Source organism: Schistocerca piceifrons, chromosome X (assembly GCF_021461385.2).
Source record: "Schistocerca piceifrons isolate TAMUIC-IGC-003096 chromosome X, iqSchPice1.1, whole genome shotgun sequence".
Lineage (NCBI taxonomy): Eukaryota > Metazoa > Arthropoda > Insecta > Orthoptera > Acrididae > Schistocerca > Schistocerca piceifrons.
Genome location: NC_060149.1, coordinates 94623332 through 94642615, shown reverse-complemented (window position 1 = coordinate 94642615; position 19284 = coordinate 94623332). Strand labels below are relative to the sequence as shown.

Genomic DNA, 19284 nt, shown 5'->3' with positions numbered 1-19284 from the left:
CACTAGGTACCCTCTCGCCCGCGACAAACCTATTGTCCGTACGTACACTCCACCATGCGGTGGGAAACCTTAACGCTTCGTGACTCCAGGTACAGTCTAATAACGAAACTCGGATTCGATCCCCGTTTCAGTCGGTGGGCGATCACGATTCAGTATTCTCTCTTTGAAGTGTCCTCGGTTTATTTTGTGTAGCTGTAGGTGAATGCTAATTCTGTATGTCATTCTGTGAACGCGCCTATGCCGGAGGAAGCTGCCCTCGGTTAGGCGTACATTGTTCTGTGCTAATTTCATAATATGTCTCTTTTTGCTAGTTTCTAAATCTTTTATTTGTGTTGCGATTTCTACCACCTTCCCCCGTATCTATTCAAATCAGTGGTTCCCTGCGAATAATAACATGAGAACCCGATGGCCTCTCACTAACTGAGTCAAACTATTTTCATTCAGGCCTTCTGGCATACGAAAACCGTGGCAGTCCATTTAGGTGCGGAAGCGCAACTTGGCGACCGTTTTCAGGACCCGTTTCGGGCCCACGTTAACCACAGGGTTCACTGCCATCACAGTGAGCTGCGAATTTTACTGCTCCCTGTTGAAGCGTTTCCTAGAATTCCGGCCCTGTCTGATATCCGAGGAACGTAGCCGCGCTGACAGCATTACACTCCTTCCCGTTGGAATAAACATATCCTTCGACCACGTTTGGCGATTTTGGACAGGCGCTATCGCTGAAGAACTTCGGAGAGAGTGGGAGGGAAGGGGAGGCAGATGAGGGAGAGAGAGAGTCATCGTCTATAGAGAATTAAACTGGTGTCATGAGACAAGGTATAAAGTCTAAGGGGGATAGGCTGGTGCAGCAAGAAGATGCATAGACAGACCAAATACTTTTCTGCCTGCACCGGCCACGCCACAACGGACAAAAACTTGCATGGCGACCGCCAACCGACCAACGGTGGCGTCGAACCACAGCCTCCAGCCACCGCATCTAGATCTGAGGGGAGCACAGCGTCGCGTAGCGATGCCACCACAGTAGCGGCACCTGCAACTGTGGATAGACGACTTAGCCACCGCCACCGCCGTCGTCTCCGACTTCGCTGCTGGAAGCAGAGGAGGCGACGAAACGATTACAACAGTGTTGGTCAGTCACCAGCGATTATAGACCTTGCCACTCCGGCAGATCAAAGTGCTGACGGCATTGCAGGGTTTAATCAATCTCCAACAGTTGTAGAAGGCCTTAGAGTTAAATTTAGGTCATCTCTCTTTCCTGGATTGCCGAAATGCGGCAGCGGAACATTGCAGCACTTCAGACAAGTTTCTGCCATGCTGCCAGAAACGCGGAAGAACAGTGTTTTCAAGAGATTGAGAAATTAGCCAGAAAATCGTAGATGTCCATTCACGCTTGTAAGAAGACCCGGACAACGGCTCTGAAAAGGTTTTCAGGACGTAAGTAACCTGAAGATACTTTTTTGTTGAGCTGAGAAAGAATCCTCAGATGGACTGCCCCTTTTATCACATTAGTATATCGCAGAATAATTACTGATTATTTAAAGAAGCATCCAGTTATTTATGTGTTATTCCAGCGCTGTTATTAAATATTGTATGTACAGTGTAATATCATTGTTCATTTCAGTCGCTTCTGTGCAAATTTAAATCTAGTAAGATTGTATTAAATGATGCAGAATACTGTAAGATTGTCTCCTGAAATTCAGCCATTATCCCGTCCTAGGTCATTCACTGATTCCAGTCTTGTAAGAGATAATGTCCCATTTGGGTTGGTTTTATTTATGGGTGCTAGTAGGCAGTGCACCGAAAACTTCTCGCAAGGTGCGACCAGCGAGAAAAGGTAGTCAGTCGCCCTTAGAGTTGACTACTCTAGTTTGGATAGGACTCGTCCGATGTGTGCGACTGCTGCAGCAGACCAATGTATGTACCCCAAGAACCTGCAGGTTTGTTTTTCTTTTTTTTTTCTTTTTAGCCTGTGAAGTAACTGACGCATCGCAATTGATTTACTAGTTAAGGAAATTTTGACACGAACATTCAAACGTTCACTCGTGTCAGAAGGAGGTTCTTGCTCAACTAACAGTTTCCGAAAACCGTCAGGAAAGAGACAAAACTCTCGTTGCCCCAAGAATCCACTTGCTGTCGCTCCCCAAAAACTTCGACGATCTGTACGAATTTCAGCGTCTCTTGTGTTAGAATCGGCCGTCGCTGAGTCGGCACGCTGAGAGAAAAAATTGAAATTTGTGGTAAGGTCTTATGGGACCAAACTGCTGAGGACATCGTTCCCTAATCTTACACACTACTTAATCTAACTTAAAGCAACTTACGCTAAGGACGACACACACACCCATGCCCGAGAGAGGACTCTGACCTCCGACGGGGAGAGCGGCGCGAACCGTGACAAGACGCCCTGAGACCGCGCGGCTACCCTGCGCGGCAAGCTCAGAGAAAGAGCTTGTATGAACATTTCTTTGTATTCCTCGTCGCACTTGTTACTCATAGAAAGGGTCTACATGCCATTCTGTCACTGAATTGGTAACAATTTTAGGTTCAAATCGCTTCACTATTTGCTATACAAGGGTCAAAGTGTTCACGTTTGCTTATAATAATTTATAAGTAATGCGTTAATGTCCTGCTATGTGTCCTGTCCAGACAGCTCGGAGGATGTACATTGTTTTAGAAAAGTAAGAATTTAGGTTAATTTAGAGACTTTAAGCAGTAAGAGAATAACTAGTGAACCCTCCCAAGTTCCTGGAAGATTATAGCTTAATACTACTTTCAAATTTAATGTGTTTAAATGCGTTTTGCCCGTTTGATCAAAACATTGTATGATTCGAAATCAGAAACATGAATTCATTAGGACCCAGATTGTAGTGTTCATTAGTGAAATACACTCCTGGAAATGGAAAAAAGAACACATTGACACCGGTGTGTAAGACCCACCATACGTGCTCCGGACACTGCGAGAGGGCTGTACAAGCAATGATCACACGCACGGCACAGCGGACACACCAGGAACCGCGGTGTTGGCCGTCGAATGGCGCTAGCTGCGCAGCATTTGTGCACCGCCGCCGTCAGTGTCAGCCAGTTTGCCGTGGCATACGGAGCTCCATCGCAGTCTTTAACACTGGTAGCATGCCGCGACAGCGTGGACGTGAACCGTATGTGCAGTTGACGAACTTTGAGCGAGGGCGTATAGTGGGCATGCGGGAGGCCGGGTGGACGTACCGCCGAATTGCTCAACACGTGGGGCGTGAGGTCTCCACAGTACATCGATGTTGTCGCCAGTGGTCGGCGGAAGGTGCACTTGCCCGTCGACCTGGGACCGGACCGCAGCGACGCACGGATGCACGCCAAGACCGTAGGATCCTACGCAGTGCCGTAGGGGACCGCACCGCCACTTCCCAGCAAATTAGGGACACTGTTGCTCCTGGGGTATCGGCGAGGACCATTCGCAACCGCCTCCATGAAGCTGGGCTACGGTCCCGCACACCGTTAGGCCGTCTTCCGCTCACGCCCCAACATCGTGCAGCCCGCCTCCAGTGGTGTCGCGACAGGCGTGAATGGAGGGACGAATGGAGACGTGTCGTCTTCAGCGATGAGAGTCGCTTCTGCCTTGGTGCCAATGATGGTCGTATGCGTGTTTGGCGCCGTGCAGGTGAGCGCCACACTCAGGACTGCATACGACCGAGGCACACAGGGCCAACACCAGGCATCATGGTGTGGGGAGCGATCTCCTACACTGGCCGTACACCACTGGTGATCGTCGAGGGGACACTGAATAGAGCACGGTACATCCAAACCGTCATCGAACCCATCGTTCTACCATTCCTAGACCGGCAAGGGAACTTGCTGTTCCAACAGGACAATGCACATCCGCATGTATCCCGTGCCACCCAACGTGCTCTAGAAGGTGTAAGTCAACTACCCTGGCCAGCAAGATCTCCGGATCTGTCCCCCACTGAGCATGTTTGGGACTGGATGAAGCGTCGTCTCACGCGGTCTGCACGTCCAGCACGAACGCTGGTCCAACTGAGGCGCCAGGTGGAAATGGCATGGCAAGCCGTTCCACAGGACTACATCCAGTATCTCTACGATCGTCTCCATGGGAGAATAGCAGCCTGCATTGCTGCGAAAGGTGGATATACAGTGTACTAGTGCCGACATTGTGCATGCTCTGTTGCCTGTGTCTATGTGCCTGTGGTTCTGTCAGTGTGATCATGTGATGTATCTGACCCCAGGAATGTGTCAATAAAGTTTCCCCTTCCTGGGACAATGAATTCACGGTGTTCTTATTTCAATTTCCAGGAGTGTAGGTATAATTATATTAATGTGTGAAATTAAGAGCAGTTATTATTATGTAAGTTATGAAATAGTAGCGGAGATAAAGCATCAGCCAGCGACCCATCATTGTCTGCGAGGAATCTAGCTTCACGCAAGAGATTAAGTGAAGACATTAGTCATTACCGATTTGAGGAATGACAGCTCCTGGCGGTAAGAGACAGACGTGGCTGAATTTCAAGCGCAGCTACGTCCAAGGCAGTCTGCTACGAGAGACGTCTTGTTGTATGGTGTCTACTGTTTATAGTTGTGCAGCTGGGCGTCTTCGCATGTCTGCCGATCGCAGGAGGTGGGCCCGCACACAGACAGCCGACCCGTCTCAGTCTCGGCGTGGGGGATGGCTCCGACGTCACTGGGCGATCCCCAGCTGTCGGCTGTCAAAGCAAGCGACTGTCACGCCCACTTCTGCCCCTCTGTGTAGTATTACGCCAAATACATCTATAGGCCACAGTGCTCCCTCTAAGAGAGAACGGAAAGCCATTTCCACCCTACTCCCTCTCACAAACGCTAAATCGCAAGTGATGAGTTGGTGAAATGCCATTTTATCTTTCTTTTCATGAGTCAATTTAATAGTGTTTACCTTGTTTTTGAAGAACTCTTCGGCCTCGACAATAGTCTCACATGTGCTACTCACCATCCATACTTATTAATTTTGAGTGTGTGGGTGGGGGGCGAGATCTTTTGTTAATGACACTCTGTGTTAATTCATGTAATAAAGATGATGCATTGTAGAAAAAATGTTTATTGTTGCTACTTCCAAGTAGCTTTGAAATATGCTTATGATTTTGTTTGTGTTTTGTTTTCAGTGCTCTTGCTAATAAGTGAGAATGAAAAGTACCGATATATCTTTTGTGTTGGTGTAATAATTGTGTTCCTTTCTTCCATTGACTCATTCAAGTCTTAGGTTACATAATTTTACGAAGGGGGGAGGGGGGGATCACTGAATCATAATTAACCGACCTGCCTCAGACTCAAAGTTCTTGAGGGTGGCGGCAGGGGGGGGGGGGGGGCATTGTAATGTAACATACTGTTACGAGCCGTCTCAAGAACGTTACAGGCAGTGATAAGCACCTGGGCGGCCGTGCAAGGCCGGAGACTAAGGATAAGCCAGGATGAGATTTTCACTCTGCAGCGGAGTGTGCGCTGATATGAAACTTCCCGGCAGATTAAAACTGTGTGCCGGACGGAGACTCGAACTCGGGACCTTTGCCTTTCGCGAGCTATCCAAGCACCACTCACGACCCGTCCTCACAGCTTCAATTCTGCCAGTACCTCGTCTCCTACCTTCCAAACTTCACAGAAGATCTTCTGCGAACTTAGCAGAACTAGCGCTCCTGGAAGAAAGGATATTGCGAAGACATGGTTTAACCACAGCCTGGGAGATGTTTCCAGAATGAGATTTTCACTCTGCAGCGGAGTGTGCGCTGATATGGCTGAGCCACAGCCTGGAGGATATTTCCAGAACGAGATTTTCACTCTGTAGCGGAGTGTGCGCTGATTTGAAACTTCTCGAACTCGGGGCCTTTGCATTTCGCGGGCAAGTGCTCTACCAACTAGCCCGCGAAAGGCAAAGGTCTGAGTTCGAGTCACGGTCCGGCACACAATTTTAATCTGCCAGGAAGTTCCAAAGAATGAGTCGAGAGTAATTAATAAATATGAAATCACGTGACAGATTCTGGACCTTTTGACAAGGAATAAACCGCTGGTCTATCCATAATTCACACATCAATTTTATTTCGAAGTATCTGTAGATTCCACTGAGAAATAAAACATCTAAATAATTACAGAAATGAAAGAAACCTTGTAATAGTAATTGCGTGTGCACAGAGGAATCGTTATCCGTAAACAGACCTCGGCTGTCGTCATTTCGAGAGGAATTAATCTATTGTTCGAAATAGTAGTGGCCTTTAAAAAGATTCAGCTTTAAACGGTGAGTCTTTTCTTCTTGAGGCGCGCACGAACACACAACATCCTGCTGCGCCAATGGCCGAGGCTGCGCCAGGTTAGGAAAATTCTGCAACAGACAGGAAGTGGCCAGGTCTGTGGCCCAGCAGGGCAACAGCTAGCCGCTCGATCACCCAGCAAGTTGTCATAGCAACTACTTTTTTCAGATGCAAACACACTAGTGTAAAGTGCCGACCAGCTAACAAAAGCTCTGAGCATAGCCGCTCGAGCCCCATTCTGGAACATCTTCTTGGAAAGTCCACTAGGTGCCGTCTCGCCCGCGACAAACCTGTTGTTCATACGCACGCTCCGCGATGCGACGGAAAAGCTTAACGCTTCGTGACTTCGGGTACAGTCTCATAATAATGCTCGAATTCTATCGGCGTTTCGGTCGTTGGCCGATCACGATTATTTCACGATTCTACGGGAGAGCAGCAGCGCCAGCCATGTGGTAAGGTTCACTGAATTCTCCCCCCCCCCTTTTTTTTTGCTGAAACCTATTTCTCATGATTCAGTATTCTCTCTCTGACGTGTTCACAGTTAAATTTGTGTATCTATAAGTTAATGCTATTTCTATACGTCATTCTGTGTATGTGTCTATGCCAGTGGGGGCTGCCCTCGGTTAGATGTGCATTATTGTGTGATAGTTTCCGAATATACCTCTTTGTGCTAGTTCCCAAATCTTTAATTTGTATGGCGATTACTACCACCTTCCCCAATAACCATTCAAATCAGTGGCTCCCTGAGAGTAGGGTCGTAGTCCACGCTTTTCTGAGGTCTGATACTGGGCAGAATAATAACATGAAATCCCTGCGACCTATCAATATTTATCTTACCCACTAACTGCGGCAAGCTCGTTTCATTCAGGCTGCCTGGGACACGAAAAACGTGGCAGTCAGTTTAGGTGTTGTAGAGCGCTGTTACTGCAATTTTACTGACCAGTAATGTAATTAACTCTCCAGACACGCCCGGCCAACCGAAGGTGTTGAAACGCTGCTGCCGGAATACGGGCAGACGGGCAGACGAACCTGACCCGGATGTAATCCGCCTCGCAGATTAACTACAAGCACTAGTGTGCCAGCTAGCACGGATGTGGTTTTCAGGCTGTTTCCCATATCTTCCAAGGTAAATAAAGGTAAATACCGAGCTGATAACCCCCCCCCCCCCCCCACACACACACACACATCATACTACGTATCTATTTAGAAAACATTCTCACTCTTGAACATTAGGTTTACTCTAGACGCCCACAGATGAGGCACACAGATTCTGTCCGGGTGGGAGGAGAAGGAAGTGGTGACGTCAGGAAGGGCATCCCGCCACCAGATATCGCTAACATTGCCACAACCCGTATAACAATGGCGACCTCGTAGAAGAAATGAGAACAGGCAAATGAAACAGGAGAAGTATGCCTTACACAACATAGTGGGAGGTAAAATTAGACGCCCATTAGGGTGTGTCGTCAGTACAAACGAAGCACTAAATAGAATTGCACAAGGCTAAACGAAGCCGTTGGCTGAAGGGTGACACGGAGTACACTCGTGAAGAACGAAGTCCAGAGTTTAGCGTACTGTAGACGTCGTGGTAATGAGAAACGGGGCACAAGCCACAATTGAACACTGAAGTGACAAAAGTCACAGGATACCTCCTAATATAGTGTCAAAATTCCTTTTGCCTTGCATAGTGCAGCAACTCGCCGGCCGCTGTGGTCGAGCGGTTCTTGGCCCTTCAGTCCGGAACCACACGTCTGCTACGGTCACAGTTTCGAATCCCGCCTCGGGCATGGATGTGTTTGGTGTGTGGTATCCTTAGGTTGGTTAGGTTTAAGTAGTTCTAAGTTTAGGGGACTGATGACCTTAGATGTTAAGTCCCATAGTGCTTAGAGCCATTTCAACCATTTTTTTTGGAGCAACTCGACGTGGCATGGACTGAACGAGTATTTGGAAGTGCTCTGCAGAAATATTGATCCATGCTGCCTCTATAGCCGTGCATAATTCGAAGTGTTGCCGGTACGAGATTTTGCGCACCATCTGATCTCTCGATTATTTCCTATAAATGTTGGGCGATCTGGGTAGGCAAATCATTCGCTCGAATTATCCAGAAAGCTTTTGATACTAATCTCGAACAATTGTTGCCTGTTGACTTGACGCATAGTTATTCATAAAAATTCCATCGATGATTAGGAACTTGAGGTCCATGAATGACTTCAAATGATCTAAAAGGAGTCGAACATAACCATTTTCGCCGGACGGAGTGGCTGAGCGGTTCTAGGCGCTACAGTCTGGAACCGCACGACCGCTCTGGTCGCAGGTTCGAACCCTGCCTCGGGTGTGGATGTGTGCGATGTCCTTAGGTTAGTTAGGTTTAAGTAGTTCTAAGTTCTAGGGGACTGATGAACTCAGCAGTTAAGTCCCATAGTGCTCAGAGCCATTTGAACCATAACCATTTCCACTCAATGATCGGTTCAGTTTGACCAGAGAGCCCATCCCATTCAATGTAAACACAGCCCACTTCATTATGAAGCCACCACCAGCATGCACAGTGGCTTGTTGATAACTTGGGACCATGGTTTCATGGGTGTCTGCGCCACACACTAACACTACATTAGCTGTTAGCAACTGAAATCGGGACTCATCTGACCAGGCCTCGGTTTTCCAGTCGTCTGCAGCCATAGCCCATTAACAAATGGTTCAAATGTCTCTGAGCACTATGGGACTTAACATCTATGGTCATCAGCCCCCTAGAACTTAGAACTACTTAAACCTAACTAACCTAAGGACATCACACAACATCCAGTCATCACGAGGCAGAGAAAGCCCATTAACATCAAATTTCGCCTCACTGACGTAACGGATGCGTTCGTCGTACGTCCCACATTGACTTCTGCCGTGATTTCACACAGTGTCGCCTGTCTGTTAGCACTGACAACTCTACGCAAATGCCGCTGCTCTCGGTCGTTAAGTGAAGACCGTCAGCCACTGCGTTGTCTGTGCTGAGAGGTAGCGCCTGAAAGTTGGTACTCTCGGCACACTCTTGACACTGGGGTATTGAATTCCCTAACGCTTCCAGAAATGGAATGTCCAATGCGTCCTGCTGGTCTGCGTCCAAATTCTGTTAATTCTCGTTGTGCGGCCATAATCACGTCGGAAACTTTTCACACGGATCACCTGAATAGAAATGACAGCTCCGCCAATGCACTATCCTTTTATAACTTGTGTCTGCGGTACTACCCCCATCTGTATATTGCATATCGCTGTCCCATTACTTTGTCACCTTAGTGTAAATTGGCCAAGGTCTTATTTAAGGAACTATCTTCGTCTACTTCCTTTCTGTGCGAACCTCTGTGAAATATATAGCAGAGGTGTCGCATCATGGTACCACACGTTAGCGTTTCTTCCTGTTCCAATCAAGTATGAAGCGTCGGGGCAATGACTGTCTAAATGCATCTTTGAGAGCTATATTTAGTCTTCATGATCGCTATAGTAGGCATGCGTATCGGTCTGAGTAATATCATTAGAATATTCACTTAAATCTCGTTCTTGAAACTTTGCGCGTAGTCCCGCAAGATAATTGGTATCTATCTTAAAGGGCCCGCCAAATCATGTTTTTTAGCGTTTCCATGACGGTCTCCCGTGAGTCAAATAAATCGGTGACCATTTGTGCTGCTCTTCTTTCTATTGATCAGTGTCCTCGGTTAGTCGTATTTGCTACAGATCCTACACACTTGAACACTACTGTAATACGGGACCCACAAGTGTTTCGTAAACAGTCTAATTTGTAGACTGGCTGCGTTTTCCACGTATCCTACCAATGAACCAAAGACTACCACCAGCTTTACCTATGACTGAGCGTAATTGATCATCCTATTTCATGTCGCTACACCTTATTATTCTCAGTCATTTGTAGAAGGTGACACTAGAAGGAAAAATTAGCTTTATTATCCATAAGTAAATCTGTCATTTGCTCAGAAGGAAGGTCAATATGCAGCAACAAAAACGTTTGATCTTTCACCGAGTAACATAAAATGGTGAGAAGCAGCAAAGTAAAATTTAAATCTAATCTAAAATCATTTCTCCTGGATAATTCCTTCTGTTCCTTGGACGCATTACTGTTTAAAACAGTTAGTTGAAAAAAGTTGTATGAGTATCACTAAAAATTAACGTGTTTTTAATGTTACCACTGATCATGTATATATCCTGTAGACTGACACGTTCCACATCATTTCTATAAAATTATCTTTCAAATTATCCATGGAACATGTAACTAACTAAGTGACCATCTATGACTCATTCTCCATCTACATGACTACTCTACAAATTACACTAAAGTACTTGGAAGACGGTTCATAGAAGCATTTTGAGATTATTTCTCCAACGTTCCAATCCTGAATAGCACGTGTAATAAATTAATACCTTCTGCGAGCTCTGATTTCTGTTACTTTAATACGATGGTGATTTCTCCATAAGCAGGTGGGAGTCAACAAAATATTTTCACATTCGGAGGAGAAAGTTAGTGATTGAAATTTCTTGAAAATATCTCGCCGCAATGAGAAACGCTTTTTTTCAATGATTGCCACCCTCGCTTGCATACAATATCCTTAACACTGTCTCCCCTATTTCACGATAATACAAAACGAGGTGCCCTTCTTTGAAATTTCTCGGCGTCCTCCTTTAATACTATCTGGTAAGGATCTCACAGTGCCCGGCAGTACTCCAGTAGAGGGACAAGTGTAGGGTAGGCAGTCGCTTTAGTAGACCCGTTGCATCTTCAAAGTGTTCTGCCAATAAACGCCAGTGTTTGGCTCGTCTTTCCCACCACATTATCTGTATAATCGTTCCAATGTAATTCATTCGTAATTGTTATACCAAGATATTTAGCTGAACTGGCAGCCTATCGATTTTTATAGACACATCAAAAAAAGTTTTGCATTATCCGCGGTTCCGATGGTTCCGAAGCCTGTACAGAAAATTGGAACTGAGATTAACTTAAACATCATTTCCGCCCTTTTTATTCCTCATGAAAACCACACATAGCATGTTGTGTCACCATACAGCGAGACCTTCAGAGATGGTGGTCCAGATTGCTGTACACACTGGTGCCTCTAATACCCAGAAGCACGTCCTCTTGCATTGATGCATGCCTATATTCGTCATGGCATACTATCAACAAGTTCAAGAAGGCACTCTTGGTCCAGATTGTCCCACTCCTCAACAGCGTTTAGGCGTAGATCACTCAGAGTGGTTGGTGTGTCACGTCGTCCATAAACAGCCCTTTTCAATCTATCGCAGGCATGTTCGATAGGGTTCATGTCTGGAGAACATGCTGGCCACTCTAGTCGAGCGATATCGTTACACTGAAGGAAGTCATTCACAAGATGTGCACGATGGGGGTGCGAATTGTCGTCCGTAAAGACGAAAGCCTCGCCAATATGCTGCCGATCTGGTTGCACTAACGGTCGGAGGATGGCATTCATGTATCGTACAGCCGTTACGGCGCCTTCCATGACCACCAGCGGCGTACGTCGGCCTCACATAACGCCACCACAAAACAGCAGGGAACCTCCACCTTGCTGCACTCGCTGGATAGTGTGTGTAAAGCGTTTAGCCTGACCTGGTTGCCTCCAAACGCGTCTCCGACGACTGTCTGGTTGAAGGCATATGTGACACTCATCGATGAAGACAACGTGATGCCAATCCTAAGCGGTCCATTCGGCATGTTGGGCCCATCTGTACCGCGCTGCATGGTGTCGTGGTTGCAAAGATGGACCTCGCCATGCACGTCGGGAGTGAAGTTGAGCATCATGCAGCCTATTGCGCACAGTTTGAGTCGTACACGATGTCCTGTGACTGCACGAAAAGCATTATTCAACATGGTGGCGTTGCTGTCAGGGTTCCTCCGAACCATAATCCGTAGGTAGCGGTAATCTACTGCATTAGTAGCCCTTGGGCGACCTGAACGAGGCATGTCGGCGACAGTTCCTGTCTCTCTGTATCTATGTCCGAACAACATCGCTTTGGTTCACTCCAAGACGCCTTGACACTTCCCTTGTTTAGAACCCTTCCTGGGACAAAGTAACAATGCGGACGCGATCGAACCGCTGTATTGACCGTCTAGGCATGACTGAACTACAGACAACACGAACCGTGTACCTCCTTCCTTGTGGAATGACTGGAACTGATCGGCTGTCGGATCCCTTGCGTCTAATTGGTGCTGTTCATGCATAGTTGTTTACATCTTTGGGCGGGTTTAGTGACATCTCCAAACAGTCAAAGAGACTGTGTTTGTGATACAACATCCCCAGTCAACGTCTACCTTCAGGAGTTCTGGGAACCGGGATGATGCAAAACTTCTTTTGTTGTGTGTATATGTGGTGTCTGTTCTTTCGGTCATGTCAGAAACAACAGACACTACAGACATAATTGAGGCGAGGATGGCTAATGAGCCTTTCAGGTGCAGATGCACACCGCGCTCAAACTCTTACGGGAATAGGCGAAACGTCGCGAATAGTGAGGATAATGGACAGGGGCACTCGTCAGTAGCGTGTGGATAAGGTGAATATTTGGGTCTGACTGCAGGCAAGCTATGGTAGCTGTGCAGTTGCGATGACCACTATGTTCAGATGGCAAAGGGAAAAAAGACAAAAAACAAAAAATAAATAAATAAAAAGAGAGATGGCTTTCTGGTCAGAGCATCTGCCTAGTGAGCAGGAGACCGGGGTTCGAATCACGGTCCGGCACAAATTTATAACTTCCTGCTTGATGTAAATCAATGCCCGCTTGCAGCTAAACGTCGTTAATTCCTTTGTGTCTTCAGATTTTTGCGATTTATCATGTAACTCAAATGTATCTGGATGTAGCCGGCCGAGCTGGCCGAGCGGTTCTAGGCGCTACAGACTCGAACCGCGCGACCGCTACGGTCTCAGGTTCGAATCCTGCCAGGGGCATGGATGTGTGTGATGTCCTTAGGTTAGTTAGGTTTAAGTAGTTCTAAGTTCTAGGGGACTGATGAAAAATGGTGCAAATGGCTCTGAGCACTATGCGACTTAACTTCTGAGGTCATCAGTCGCCTAGAACTTAGAACTAATTAAACCCAACTAACCTAAGGGCATCACACACATCCATGCCCGAGGTAGGATTCGAACCTGCGACCGTACCGGTCACACGGTTCCAGACTGAAGCGCCTTTAACCGCACGGCCACACCGGCCGGCGGGACTGATGACCTCAGAATTTAAGTCTCATAGTGCTCAGAGCCATTTGTATCTGGATGTCCTCACATTTTCCATGATTTAGGGCCAACTGCCACTTTTCGCACCATATAGATAGATATGTTGTCTAAATCATTTTCTAATTTGTATTGATCTTCAAATGATTTTATTAGATGGTAAACGACGGCATCGTCCAAAAGGGTTGCTCAGATTGTCTCCTAAATCGTTTCTATCGATTAGGAACAAGGAAGGGCCTATAACACTTCCTTGTAAAACACCTGATATCACCTGTGTTATACCAGGTGTCTTGCTGTCAGTTTCTATGAACTGTGACCTTTCTGACAGAAAATCACGAATACAGTCGCACAACTGACACGATGCTCCGTAGGCTCGAAATTTAGTTAGAAGCCGCATGTGAGGAACGGTGTCAAAAGCCTTTTGGAAATGTAGAAATATGGAATCATCTTGAGATCCTCTGTCGATATCACTCGTTAGTTCGTGTGAGTAAAGAGCCAGTCGTATTGGTGTCGCAGTCATATGACGCTATATTTATTCGTTCTGTGAAGTGCATAATTTTATACTTTTGAACATTTAAAACAAGTTGCGAATCTATGCACCACTTCGAACTCTTGCCAAGATCTGATTGTATCATCAACATCAGCTACCTATGGAGTTGCCTCAGAAGATTTAGGGAAACCACGAAAAACCCTAATCACGTAAGCTGCGAGGCAATGTGAACTCCGTTTTTATTTAATACTAGGGTCCCACACGCTGCACCATCTCGTTCATTACCGCTGTAGAGTACGCGAAAGAACTTGCCCTCCTTCTAAGAGCCGTGTACCGCAAGTCTCTAGAGGAACGGAAGGTTCCAAATGATTGGAAAAGAGCACATGTAGTTCCATTTTTCGAGAAGGGTCGTCGAGCAGATGCGCAGAACTATAGGCCTATATCTCTGACGTCGATCTGTTGTAGAATTTTAGAACATGTTTTTTGCTCGCGTATCATGTCATTTCTGGAAACCCAAAATCTACTCTGTAGGAATCAACATGGATGTTGTTCTCAATGGAGAGACGTCTACAGACGTTAAAGTAACCTCTGGCGTGCCACAGGGGTGTGTTATGGGACCATTGCTTTTCACAATATATATAAATGACCTAGTAGATAGCGTCGGAAGCTCCATGCGGCTTTTCGCGGATGATGCTGTACTATACAGAGAAGTTGCAGCATTAGAAAATTGCAGCGAAATGCAGGAAGATCTGCAGCGGATAGGCACTTGGTGCAGGGAGTGGCAACTGACCCTTAACATAGACAAATGTGATGTATTGCGAATACATAGTAAGAAGGATCCTTTATATTATGATTATATGGTAGCTTAACAAACACTGGTAGCAGTTAGTTCTGTAAAATATCTGGGAGTATGCGTACGGAACGATTTGAAGTGGAATGATCATATAAAATTCATTGTTGGTGAGGCGGGTGCCAGGTTGAGATTCATTGCGAGAGTCCTTAGAAAATGTAGTCCATCAACAAAGGAGGTGGCTTACAAAACACTCGTTCGACCTATGCTTGAGTTTTGCTCATCAGTGTGGGATCCGTACCAGGTCGGGTTGACAGAGGAGATAGAGAAGATCCAAAGAAGAGCGGCGCGTTTCGTCACAGGGTTATTTGGTAGGCATGATAGCGTTACAGAGATGTTTAGCAATCTCAAGTGGCAGACTCTTCAAGAGAGGCGCTCTGCATCGCGGTGTAGCTTGTTGTCCAGGTTTCGAGAGGGTGCGTTTCTGGATGAGGTATCGAATATATTGCTGCCCCCTACTTATACCTCCCGAGGAGATCACGAATGTAAAATTAGAGAGATTCGAGCGCGCACGGAGGCTTTCCGGCAGTCGTTCTTCCCGCGAACATACGCTACTGGAACAGGAAAGGGAGGTAAGGTTGGTGTTACACTATCAAATTTCTTTGTCAAATATCTTTGTCCAATATCTTTGTCAAAGATATTTGATGGTGTAATAGGGAACATTGTCAAATGTCGTCCAATATTTAATCAAATCTAGGGCCTCGCTGTAGATTTGATCAAAGAAGTCGCTTGTCTTCTGTTCACTGCAATGTGACATGTTACCACATGGAGCGCTAGTATCGCTGCATTCTGTTGTCTGTAGTGTTTTTATAAACATTGTGGGTAAATACAGTTGGTGTGTGCCGACAACTACAAAATTAATAGGGATGTATGAAGCTGATGAGGCGCTTTACAATGTGAGGCACGCTGAATACAAAAATAGATCACGAAAATTGGAGACCTGACCTGACCTAACCTAACCTAACCCTCTCCTGTAGCAAGGAATCGGAGTGTTACAGTGAGCCTGTCTTCTGCAGATGTAGCAGTTCCTAAGTGAGTATTGTGCTTTGTGATATGAGGATACACTTCACTGAGCACATACAGAAATGTATGCTGATCCATTCTTAAGTAATTGATGTGCGACTTGACGTCCTTCACTATAAGCTCACGTAACAAGTTTTGTTGAATGCTTTTATCGTGTCGTCGTAAAACCTACGGCTTCACCCAGCTATGTTTCCTTTTTTTCCCCCCGCCTCTCTTCCGCATATGCACACAGTGCAATTGTGGTACATGCAACTGCTGCGGCTAATAACAAGTTGTTGTTGTCAGCCATCTTGAACTTTGACGAAAAATATGACTGTGTAATATCCCTTCTAGCGCTAAGTCAAAGATCTTTGTCAAATATATTTGACGGAATATTTGATCACATCTTTGATCAAATCTTTGACAAAGAAATTTGATAGTGTAATACCGGCCTAATGACAGTGGCACGTGAAGTGCCCTCCGCCACACACCGTTGAGTGGCTTGCGGAGTATAAATGTAGATGTAGATATAGATGTTGTAGACACGTGTTCGCTCATTTCTGGGAGCACTGGAGCAACGTTCTCATTGCGTCTCCCATTCCAGCTGAGGTGCGTGTATGTAGGGCTCGTTCTTCTCGCAGGATCGATAGTTTATGGAGGAAAAGTGCGTCTTTCCGCGCTGGCGACTTCAGAGACAGTGCGAAGGAAAGCTATAGGCGTGTGTACATAAGCGAGGCCGGGTCTGAGGCAACAACTTTACTGAAATACCCCAAAATAAACGCGCGCCGATCCACGCGCCTCGGCAGCGGCGGCGTTCGCGTCGAGCTGGGGCGGGCCGCGCGCGCTGCGCTGCAGTCTCGCGTCGCGCTATGAATAGCCGCGTGGCTGCGCGCGCGCACCGCGCACCGAATAAATGGCCGCCCGCTTGTTTATTTTTCCGCATTTGTGAGGCGGCGCGCGCCAGTGAATGAGCCAGGTGCGAGCCATGGCGACCGGCACCTCCACCACGATGCTGCGGGCGCGCCGCAAGGACATCAACGTCAAGCCCAACCGCCGGCTAGACCGGCGCTCGTCGCGCGGCATGATCTTCGAGAACGAAGAGCTGCGCCTCCGCACCATCAGCATCAACGCCGAGGTCGAGAAAGGTACGCGGGCGCCGGCGCGCTCCAGCCACCGGCTCCTCACTTCCGTAGTCTCGCCGGGACCAGATGCTTTTGGCGTCGACCCCGTTAAAGCACCGACAGAAGTTTCCTGTCGTCCCTTCCGTTAATTACATACATCCCGTTATTCATCGTGTTGGCGTGACAGCAGTTTACACACTTTGAGAGAGAACAATCTTACAAACACAGACACGGTTTTTCAGATAAACAAAAGTACTAACGAATACTGCACTGGTTGTCTTTCTCTGCTGTGACCATAAGCAATATAAATATCTTTTAATTTCGAGTAACAGATACCACTAGGAGTAAAGTAGAGTATCACTAAATCTGGTATGTAGCTGATGATTAAATAATAGTGTATTTAAGGAAATGAAGTACGTAACTCTACGTATAAGATCACAGCTATTGACAAGATAAGGAAGAGATATTTTCCTAGTCTTCCTACTAATTTCAATAATTTCAAGTTACAGATAGCACTCAGAGTAAACTAACGCAACAATAAATATGACAGGTAGCTGAGGCCTAGCTAATTTTTTTTTTTTTTGAATGAATAGGTTTAAGCAGCTCTACGTAAAAGATCATGACGATTACTAAGATAGGGAACATTTTCTTGAAGAGAGTGAGTTTTTCTCTGTTGGTTAAAGGAATCTTTGAAAAGTATCCCCGATTTTGCTTCGTTCCATGATTTCGTCAAAAAGTATATCAGTATTCGGTTATTTAGCATATTTCGTTAAAATATGTACGCGAAGCAACCTTATGGCGCTTAAAACGCAGATCATCACAGGGAGAAACCGACCTCTTTTTTAAAAGTTTTCTATAATTCTTAACAAAAAAAATCGGTTCTGCCAAATCTTCGCTCAGAAAATACCATTAACACGGCAGTAAAAGACGGAAACAGGAATATTTTGAACATTTCTCATTGCACGATCATGAATGATATATGATCCTTTTATTGTGGAATCATACATTTTTTCTTTGTCTGAGGCGTAATACATTTGTTTCAGCAGATTTGCAACATTTTTGTATTATAAATGAATGAAAATTAAGCTCTGTTAGTACCAGATTTCTTTGTGCACAATCGGGAAAAACTTGTTAAATTTTCTTACTGCGTATCTCGTGCTACAAGACATTAAACACCAAATGTAAGAGTAGTTTATTCTAACGAATTCAGTGTATAATACTCTTAAAATTTACCTAACTGCAGAATAAAGTAAGATGCTACAGAAATTTCTCCGCAGTTAAATAGACAAACGCTACACGTTAAACCATTACATAGTTCCATCGAAAATGTAGAGACTCAGATTCAAAACTTCTTTACTGTATTCAGATATTACCTGCGGCGTCAAGCGTTGTCACATTACCGACAATTTACCCTGTATTTCAAAATAAAGACACAGGCATCAGTGAGTACAGAAATGACTTGTTCTGTACGTAAAATTTTACGTATTAAATGAAGAAACAAGTTCTATTCAGTGTATAAAGTCTTAATAGGCTAATAAAGAACTGTATATAGCAGAGGACAGTTTGAGATATTAATTACTTTGTTAGCAAGCGGTTCTATTTTCACACATAGTAGTAATGCCGTACATAAACTGCACGAGCCCTCACGTTGGGGAATATGAATTTATTCTGAGAGTGGCTTCATTGTTGGAATGACTTCACTGTGATGTACGTAAGACATAGCCTCCGGCAGTGACGTAACAAATCAAAACAGCCGAACGGCTTCCAAACTCTGAAAAGTAGGCCGATAGTCTGTTACAACACAATCGTACTAACAATAAGAATGGCAGGAATAAATTCTCGAGGAAATTGTTTCTCTTCTTAGTATGCTGCTCATTTTTTCCCTTGCGGTTTTGTAGTATCTCTTGTCTTTCCATCTAGCTTCAAGTTTCATTTCATTGGAGAGCAAAAGTCCCATCTGAAAAAGACAAACGTCGATGATTTAAAGTTATAACCACAGCGTTAGTATTAGACAGAAATGCATTTTCACTGTCGCAACGTAAGTCAGTGCTAGCTACTGCATTCTTATGGTGCTACAGACTTCCACAGAAAAGTTGCGATTATTTCGTAGGCATCCGCATATTTAATACCTCTGGAGAAGTAACATATGTCGCCGGCCTACATAGAAGCGTGTGTACGAGAATACACTGACGTTACCACGCCTGCGTCTCCTGGCGGTGTACCACTGCGCGTTCAGCAGTGTACATCTAGACATGTTATAACATGCTCTATAGCACATAAAACGAAAATAAAGATTTTTCTACTTGTTGGCAACCCATGTGTA

The 19284-nt window shown here is 45.7% G+C and overlaps 1 protein-coding gene across 1 annotated transcript in view; it reads left to right on the top strand.

Annotated features, from left to right (window-relative positions):
- The first annotated feature begins 16797 nt into the window (after positions 1-16797).
- LOC124723022 (retrotransposon-like protein 1) overlaps positions 16798-19284 on the top strand; it is a 297803-nt gene continuing 295316 nt past the window's right edge. Inside the window, exon 1 of the mRNA XM_047248198.1 lies at positions 16798-16985. Coding sequence (XP_047104154.1) covers positions 16808-16985 — 178 coding nt within the window. The 5' untranslated portion in view covers positions 16798-16807. The remainder of the gene's footprint in view (positions 16986-19284) is intronic.